This window comes from Phytophthora cinnamomi, assembly GCF_018691715.1.
Source record: "Phytophthora cinnamomi strain GKB4 chromosome Unknown Contig131, whole genome shotgun sequence".
In the NCBI taxonomy this organism is placed as follows: Eukaryota; Oomycota; class Peronosporomycetes; order Peronosporales; family Peronosporaceae; genus Phytophthora; species Phytophthora cinnamomi.
The window spans coordinates 386,134-395,621 of record NW_027151064.1 but is presented as its reverse complement, the minus strand read 5'-3'; the positions used below and the strand labels follow the sequence as shown (position 1 = coordinate 395,621).

General features: G+C 48.3%; 3 protein-coding genes across 3 annotated transcripts; 1 reads left to right on the top strand and 2 right to left on the bottom strand.

Annotated features, from left to right (window-relative positions):
- Positions 1 to 656: 656 nt before the first annotated feature.
- On the top strand, positions 657 to 2,129 carry IUM83_17652 (uncharacterized protein; the record flags this gene model as incomplete). Its single annotated transcript, XM_067942614.1, has 1 exon — positions 657 to 2,129. The coding sequence occupies one exon, from the start codon at positions 657 to 659 to the stop codon at positions 2,127 to 2,129; it is 1,473 nt and encodes a 490-aa protein (XP_067779982.1).
- Positions 2,130 to 2,557: 428 nt separating this feature from the next.
- Positions 2,558 to 3,724, bottom strand: IUM83_17651 (reverse transcriptase; the record flags this gene model as incomplete). Its single annotated transcript, XM_067942613.1, has 1 exon — positions 2,558 to 3,724. One exon carries the CDS (start codon positions 3,722 to 3,724, stop codon positions 2,558 to 2,560), a length of 1,167 nt encoding a protein of 388 aa, XP_067779983.1.
- A 1,758-nt stretch (positions 3,725 to 5,482) lies between these two features.
- IUM83_17650 (uncharacterized protein) lies at positions 5,483 to 7,060 on the bottom strand (the record flags this gene model as incomplete). The annotated part of the gene is made up of 2 exons (XM_067942612.1): positions 5,483 to 6,367; positions 6,467 to 7,060. 2 exons carry the CDS (start codon positions 7,058 to 7,060, stop codon positions 5,483 to 5,485), a joined length of 1,479 nt encoding a protein of 492 aa, XP_067779910.1.
- Between the last annotated feature and the right edge of the window lie 2,428 nt (positions 7,061 to 9,488).

Genomic DNA, 9,488 nt, shown 5'->3' with positions numbered 1-9,488 from the left:
TTCTCTGCTCCGCGTTCGTACACCGCGTACGAATGTCAAGCAGTCGGTCGTTGGACGGACTACAAAGTGCTACCAGGTGTAGTGGGTCTAACTTGATTCACTACTTTAGCTTACACGTTGCGCAACGTGTATGAGGAAGCGTAAGTACTTAGTAATTACTTAGGTTAATTATATTTGAATACACAAATATAAGTTAAGTAAGAAGGGATTCCAAGTGACTTAGATTCGGTGAAATGAGAACTGTATTGTTTGTAAATTGACCTTCCTCAAAAATCTGCTAAAAACTGTTTATCATCTATGAAAGGGTTGGCAGCGGCTGGCTGTCAGAGCCCCGCTAATATGCATGTCTCTGATTGGTAGAAAGATGCTGCTTTCTACCAATAGGATCTTTGGGTATGTGTGGACCACTCATTGTGGTGGCCCACTTCAATGTATCCATTGGTGTGTCTTACACCAAGGTGAGGAAGCATCCAAAACTTTTAACAGATAACCTATCTGTTAAATTCACAAGTGGCTTGTAGCCACTTGTGCGTGTAACCCCGTTACACCATCCCCCCCTTAAGGTTAGACGCGCGGGGTCCCCGTACGTCAATCTTTTGGAATTGACCATTCATCAATTCTCCGCCTTTGGAGAAGAAATCCGCGCTCATTCAACGATGAGCGCGCCACAGAAGAAGACCTCGAAGTCGGTGGGGAGTCATCACTCCATCGACGACTACTTCGAGCGTCAGAAGGCGAAGTACGGCGACGTCGTCGACTTCGACGACGACGATGAAGACATGGAGGGCGAGGAGGACTCGCCCTCAAAGCGCAAAGACTCAGTGTCGAGCGAATCGCTCGACCCTCACGCCAAGAACGTTCGCCCGCGTGAAGGGGACGAATCGGACGCTTCGAGTTCGAAGCGTTCGCGTACTGAGAGCAATACCCCACTCGCTTCCGCTGGGGCTCTCAGTACTCCGCGCGCTGCAGCAGCAGCGCGTGATGTCAAAGCTCAAGGCTCTTCGCGCGCTGCAGGTGCAGCGCGCGATCCATGGATGCCGTCCGCGTCCGAGATCGCGGACCGGTTTGGGAACTCGGTACCTCCGAATGAGGTGCCGCTGTACGTATGCAGCGCCATCAAAGATGACGCTGTGGCTGCCGAGCTGCACTTTGATGCGGAAACGCATCAAAGGCGCGATTACTACATCGGACTCTTTCATGAGCTCCGATGGTTTCAAAGCAAGAAGACCTCTTCTCGCAGCAAAGTGCCCGAATGGCAGGCACTTTGTCAAAGCTGGAACGCCTTTGTTGAGAACTTCAACAAGAGGCCGAGTGCTTACCGTGATCGGATTAAGCAAGCGCGTGATCGCTTCGAGACGTACTCGAAGCGTGGAAAGCTGGAGCAACTTCATGTTGCTGCTGAGGAGGCAAATGTGCCGTGCGCTGTGCCCGAGGGCTTTCAGTGCACGAAGTGCTTTCCAGGCGCGGTCCGCTTGAGCGACCGCGACCTGAACGGGTACACGTCGTTCCGTGTGCCCGAGAGTCTCAAAGAGCTCCGTGCTAAATTCTTAGCACGTGAGGGTTCGGGCGCTGGCGATGATCGCAGCGCTCGCTCTACTTCCGCTGTGCCAGTGCGTACTGCTCCTCGTACGCCCTCACCATTTCCGGAACGTCCTCCAGCAAGACGTTCCGCGGCTCCCATGTATCTCGATGGGGAGGAAATCCTCTCCAACGAATACGAAAACGAGCCCCTTGAGGGTTCGTTTTCGGGATACTATGGTCAACAATCCGCTCAACAATCCAGCGGGTTGAGCCGCGGGCGTCACGGATCGGCGGTGGCGGGGGTGGGAACACGCCCCGGGTATGATCAGCCCCGGGCTGATCAGTATGCGCCTCTCCACGACCGGGTGACCGTCGTGGAGCGTCTGCAGGGCGCTGAGTTCGCCGCCCTAAAACAGGAGCTGGCGAACCAGAAGGCCCAAGTCGCGGCGGTCTCGCAGACCGCCTCGAATATCCAGGTCGAGCTGGGGACCCAGATGAAGGGGTTGCTCCAGCGCGTCCGCGCGCTGGAGGAGAGGTTGCTCGTCGCCGAGGCCAAGTCCTCCGCTTCTGCCTCGGCTCCTGCCGAGGCTTCGGGTCAGCCGAGCTAGATGGCTCGTGCTGCAGGTATGGCTTCAGCCGTCCGACGTAGAAGGTCGGATGGAGGCGCATGCTAGACGGTATGTCTAGCGTGTATGCGTTGCCGTGCCGTGCCAACACAGTGAACGGCCCGATGAAGCGCGGAGCAAGCTTGCTTGCTCCGAAATCCGAAACTGCATGTCTACGCAGGTTTTGTGTAGCTAACAAGACTAATGAACCAACTTTAAATTCATTTGTGTTGCCTCTGCCCGCATTGTCTGCGTTCAGCTTCTGTTGATCAACAGAAGCTGCTATTGCATCTTGGACAAACCGAATCACGGCTTGTCTTTTGGTGATGAAATTGATTGCATCCGAGCTGAAGTCATTCGGCTCGTTCTCCGCTAGAGGCCCGGCCTCTGCGTGGTTCTTTGCGATGTCTGCGCTCTGCGCAGACCCGTGGTCATTGTCCTTGTTGGTGAAGGAGTGCGCCCTGCGCAGACTCATGTGGTTTGTTCATTGTTGCAGCTGACACTGTGCAAGTGTCAGCGGTTTTCTGCGGCTGCTGTATTGCAGTCGTAGATCCTCCCCCACTTAAAGTGGGAGCCATCACTCCGAGTAAACTCGGTAGGCGTGGATGTCGCATGGCATTCACGTAGAACGGTGTATGCCCGGTCGAGGCATGCACTGAGTTATTGATGGCAAACTCTGCCATCGATAAGCACTCGCTCCAGTATTGGAACGAGTGAGCGTAGCTCTTCAAAATGTCGACGAGCACGCGATTCACGCGCTCGCTTTGACCGTCCGTCTGCGGATGATCCGCAGTCGACATTGAAAGTTGGCTCCCAAGAAGTGTAAACACTTCTTGCCACAGGTGCGCTGTGAAGCGCGGGTCTCTGTCCGACACGATGTCGGACGGCATGCGATGGTGTTTAAACACCATGTCGACGAACAGACGGGCCGTCTGCTTCGCGGTCACGTCTGCCGGCACCGCAGCAAGATGTATCATCTTGCTGAAGCGGTCTACAAAGACCACAACACCGGTGTTCCCTCCGCTATCCGGGGGAAGACCAAAGATGAAGTCCAAAGACATGGACTTCCAACACTCCGACGGAGTCGGTAGTGATTGCAGTGGAGCCTGCGCGAATGGCGCAGGCTTCACGCGTTGGCATACCTCGCAAGCACGGATGTACTTGCGCACCCACTTATACTGGTGGTGCCAGTAGAAGTCGCGCGTGAGAAGGACGTAAGTCTTCTCACGTCCGAGATGTCCCGCAGTCGGGGCATCATGATACTCGTACATGATCCTGAGTCGCAGGTCATGGTCATTCGGCACGACAACGCGGTCCGCGTTGTCGTCGACTGCATTGTAGAGTAGCAGTCCGTCGTGCACACGAAAGCGGTGTGCACGCGCTCGAAGGTGCTTGGGCAGCTTCTGACGGGACTTGTCAGAAGGCGCTGTGCCATAGGCCAGCAAGAGCTTCGCGTCCGCGTCGTGCGCGTACGCGGCCTTCACATCGTCGAACAGAGACGATGTGGGTTTGGTCGATCGCATGGCGTCAATGGCATTGACGTCAACAGCTTCTGCATAGTCCGGCCGACGTGATAACGCGTCGGCCACTACATTCAATCTTCCGGGTTTGTATTCGACCCGGAAGTTATACTCCGCAAAGAATGAGAGCCATCTCGCCATTCTTTGTGATATGTGTGGCGACTTCACTGCGGTGCGCAGTGATGCATGGTCGGTGTAGACCACAAATGGTCTACTTCCAAGCAAATACACTCGGAACTTTGCGAGTGCGTACTTCATGGCAAGGAGTTCCTTGTCATGCACCGGATAGTTGCGCTCAGCTGGCTTCAGCTGACGCGATTGGTAGTAGACGACACGATCACGACCCTCGTGATCGTGCTGCATCAACGCGCATCCGATTGCAAAGTCGGATGCGTCACATACGACGTGAAATGGACGATCTTGGTCAGCTACTGCCAAGATCGGTGCCTCAGTCAAGCCCCGCTTGACTGCATCGAATGCCTGTTGGCAATCGGTTGTCCAATTCAGTAGTTGCATTAAACCACAAATGACCGCCCGTTTTTTTTCAACGAATATATTACCACCTACAGGTAATATAACCGTCGAATACCAAAAGTAGTCAAAAAAATGGGCAAGACCTCTCGATACCTTCTGATGCAAAGGGGCATTCTCTTATTTTTCAGACGCTACAATACTTCTAAATATTGTTTCAGCTAATGCACAAATGACTGCCAGTTTTTCAAATATAAAGAACGATCTATCCTGATAGATAAAATATAAAGATATTAATAATCATATATACGATCCAACGATCCAACCATAATTATGTGTGAATATATTATTCCAAGTTCAGGCAGGAAATGTAAAAAGGCACCTAATAAGCCATTTTGTCATATTGAGTGCCATCATCCGGATTATAAATCATTTACAACTGAATATCATATCCCGAAGCATGGTATTGACCCCTTTAGGGAAAGAAGACACCTATCAGCAATGGATAGAGCGTGGCTATTGAAGCACACATAAATTGTAAATATTTTTTTATCAAGCAAACAAGGCTCTATTTTTTTTCAAAAAAAATACCATTAGCTTAGAGCTCATTTAGAGCAGCTAACAACTTGGGCATCTTCTCATTAACAAAGTCATTCTTCTTTAGCCAATCGATGTATCCACAATCGAATGAATAGATCTGTTGGATAGTCTTCCCTTTGTGCTTTCCCCACGTCATTAGGAACGAGACGTCATCATTAGTGAATTTGCTCTTAAAAAACTCAGCAATCGCAGGGTTCGAATCAATTAGAATCTTTTGATTCAGCAGCCAACGACAGTAGCCTGGATCAGAAGCATATACATCTTCAATAACCTTTCCTTTATGCTTACCAAACGTTAATGAACTCATGATTATTATCCAGTCTATCTATATAGATAGGCATCAGGAAATATTTGAAAAAATAATATTTAATTATGGGCATTCATGATCTTAGAAAAAGCAAATCAATCATTAGCATAACTATAAATAACTTCACAGATAGAGGAGTCTTACACTTACTCGTGTCCCAGGTTAGTATCGATATAAAAGTTAAGCAAATCGCTCGTGGGTCAGGTAAGACGCTCCTATTAGTCAAGACTAATGATGATAGAATTATGTTAAAGAAAGGCGATTATATAATTGTTCGATCCTACAAACGAGAACTTAGTTAGCAGAATATTCTAAAAGCTCACCTGTGAGTCTATTAAACGTCATCTCGTTCTCGAATCCAACAAGAACCAACATGTTGCAGCCTTGTGTCGAGGCGTTCGTCCCCATTACCTGGATACTCTGAGGAACATCCTTCTCGGTCAAACGTGACACATCGGCTACGAGGACACGGTTAGTCTGCTGCCAGGTTTGGTAGTCAATAAGGCCGTTCGATAACTCCTTTGTTTGGTCACCAGGTCACCATTGATCGAGCCGAGCTTAGAGAACTCATTAATGAAATCTTGGAAATCATAGTGATAGCTGATATCAAACACTTGCTGACTACCAATACGTACATTGAAATTACGAATCGACGAACCAGGCTGGACGGTCCAAGGAGCGCTATCGAAGCAACTTTGGAATTGCTGAATGGTAGAGGCATTGAAGTTGCCTGAAGAGGTCTCCGCGAATGGAAGTAGAGCAACTACCTTAGCGTTTTTCAGGCTTGCCGACAGCTGTAGGTCAAACGCAGTATTTAGCTGAGTAGAAGATACACCAGTGCCAGCTCGCTGGTAAAACCACTGCGCGTAGTAGTCCATATATCTGATAGTCTTGTTAGGCTTACTGATGATAGCTTGGAGGTTCTCAAGATCAAGGAACGGAACATAGAGACGGGTAGTCGTGAATGGGAAGTATGTAGAATCAATAGTAGGCTCCAGGGAGTTTGTAATCGCACCCCACGCAACCGAGATTTGGCCTGCGGTCGTAGCATTAAACACACCTGAGTTCGGAGCAGAGCCAGCAGCAGATGCTACCATAATAGGACAGCTCTGACCCGAAACAAGTGTAGTTGATGATAGAGTCATTGCCTTAGTCGCACCAAGTGTGATGACGGACGCACCCTGATTCACTCGGAAACGAAGCCTGATCTGGGGGTTAGCCATGAGGTCCAACCCCTTGAAAATCGGGTGAAGATCGACGAGTTTGATCTTAAGCATATAGTTCCACGTTCCTGCAACAGCACCTGCAGCAGTTGAACCAGGTACAAAAGCACCACGTCCAAACTGGTTAGCGATCGTATTAGCAGCGCCCGATGCGATAGTAGCCCATCCGTTCGTGTTCTGACCACCAGCTACTGGAGGGTTGCTTAGAAGACGCTTGACGAATCCATCATTTACAGGGTACGAAGCAGCGCCGGTAGAAGACGTCCCAAGAGCTGGAGTAATATCCGCAGCAGTAGCGCTGTAGCCATCACCATAGAGACTACTGGCACCAGATGTGAATAACAACGAGCCCGAGCTATCAGGGAAAAGGAAATCTTCTGCACCATGCTTATTTACATAGTCGAGCGAAGTCTCCGCCTGAGCTCGTAGGTTGTTAGCAAATAATTTGTACTCACTCATGCTAATGACAGACTTACCATTGAGCTCGAGAAACATACCATCGATAACATTCCAAACACCACATTTAAGACCAACAGATAGACGGGTGGCTACAGATGCAAGTGTAGTACGTGCGTGGGTGTTCTTCATGCTAACTTTGTACGGGATTACAACGTACGCATCGCGAAGGCATGCGAAACCCTCCGCCCCATTGAGCTGAGCAGTAGCATCGATTGTAATAACGCCATTCGCGTATGAACCCTGATTTAGATCGATCACATACGGAACGCGCTTGCGTGAACTGACCTTGACGGCCGGGTCGCTCTTCAGCGAAGACTGATATAGAAATTGATCGGCGAGTTGAGTTTCCGACATACTTGTTGAGAGCACTTATATAGCTCTCGATATAGGATCTACGAAAAATAATTAAATGAACTTAGTCAAACCAGTCTCCTCTGATCACGATTTAATATCTTTAGCGAAGCAGCTGGATATCCATCTTGATCACATCTATGAGTCGAATGAGATCAAATCGGCTCTCCCAAGGAAAGGATCATTTCTGATTCTACTACGCAAGCCAAACCAATCAATAGGTCATTGGGTCTGCGTTGTTGATGGAGCGTATTTCGATAGTATGGGGGAAGGTCCTCCTATAAACTTGGGCTCAATGAGATACAACGAAATTCAAACTCAATCAGCTCATGGATCTTATTGCGGCATATGGTGTATCCTTTGGTTATATGCAAAGCAGCATAATCACATGGATATCTTCAAACGATTTTATAATTTAAATATCGTTGTGCTTTAAAAATCTGAGTTAAATATACTACGATCATGTACCGTGAACTTGTCATCTCAAGCGGTGTCCCCGCACATAAGCTACGTAAAGCTGTCAAATCTGGCAAGCTATCGCTTACAGCAGCCGAGCTGGCTGGAACAGGTGCCAAACTACACTTGCACCCTGAATCTCATGAAAAGGCGTTAAAAGCCAAAAAGAGCGGTCGTAGCGTCCGGCTTCACATCACGAAGCATGAAATTAAGAAAGGCTACAAGAAGGCTCGGGGAGGCTCTATCTGGAGTAAGATTTGGTCGGGAATCAAGTCTGGTTTCAAATTCGCCAAAGACTCAGGACTACTAAGTAAGGCTGCTGATGCTGCCATTCCAGCTCTTGCTACCGCGGTTGGTGCTCCTGAAGCTTCTGTGCCTGTTAGAGCAGGTCTAAAGCCTCTTACCGGAATCGGTGTAGAAAATTATGATAGTGATGAGGAAGGAGGTCGCGTTAGTTTCGCAGATGTCAAGCGACATGCGGGCAATGCCCTCCGATATGCTAAGACAAAGGGGATCATCACTGACGTCATCGATGAGAGCGAGCGTTTCCTACACTCTAAGGCAACCAAGCCTGAACATCACGAGCTCATCAGCAGTGTCCGCAAGGGTATCAAGCATCGCTTTGGAGTAGGTGTAGCACCTAAGCGAAAAACCAAGTTTTCGAAGGGTTCCCCTGAAGCTAAGGTTCATATGGCTAAGCTTCGTTCTATGCGTAAAAGCAAGTCCGGGGGCTCTTTCACTATGTGATCGTACTAAGAAAAAAAAAACTTATTTTTTAGCTTCGTTTCTTACGCAGTAGAAGCATGACATTAACGCTATTATCACGCAATTTCACTGGTTGATTGTTCTGGTTCCATATCGAGAGGGTAATGCTCGCCCGAGGGCCGTCATGCGTCTGGCACCAAGTTTCATGCGATGGGAAGTACTGAATCTGCTGACCTATACCAGCATTTCCTTTATCAAAACAGGCCATCGTATCTCCCGAAATCACGAAGTCATTCCTGATAAGATCACACCGAACTATGTAGCTCGTAGAAGGGCTGATAGCTGGAATGGTATTGCTCAGAAGACTCGTAGAAGTCGTCTGAGATGCACTCGGATATGTTCCTGTTGTAAAGCCAAGAATCGAACCAAAATTGGCATTATTGATGATCAAACGCGGAACTCGTGTCGTCGTTGGGAGACCAGTTCCAGTTGTCGAATACAGACCCGTTGCTGGTCGCGTGTATCCAGTTGGAAGCGATGTGGGCGTAGCTGAGCAATCAAGCCGGCACGCATAATAGGTTGAATTCTCTTCGATCTGAATGTAGAAAACATTGTTTCCATTACTATCAATCAGATACGCTCCAGCTGCGACCAGCGCCGTTTGTATGTTTCGGTTGATATCGGAGTACAAGTGGTATCCGTATTGGAGATTGACACTAATAGTAGAAGTGGTAGCAGCAGTAGGCACTTCAATCGCGAAACTGGTGTTAGCGAATTGCCCTGAATCAATGTTGAACTCGGAGTTGTAGAGTGAGATCGATTGGATCGAAGCCTCGACATCTTTGAAATTACAAGCTGAGCCTGGAAATTGATATCGCCAGGTATTATTCAAGCCGTTTTGGACTAAGTTAGTATTATCAATCTTGACGAAACTACTCATATTTGTTATATAATCCGACTAATAGTTTTCACCGATTTTAATTCTGATAGATAAATGATAATGATATAATATATCAGGGACAAGTGCAGGGGCAACAATGATTGGGCGCGTTTATAAGATCACCAATGCTGATGAAAGCATCATTTATATCGGTAGCACTACGATGTCGTTATCAAAACGTTGGAGTGCTCACAAAACCAACTTTAGGCGAATGATCGACGGAAATGGAGGTGGATGTTCTATCTTCTATCAATTTCAGCAACATGGCGTTGATGCATTTTCTATTCATTTGATAAGCGAGCATGAAATCGATAATCAAAATCAGCTATT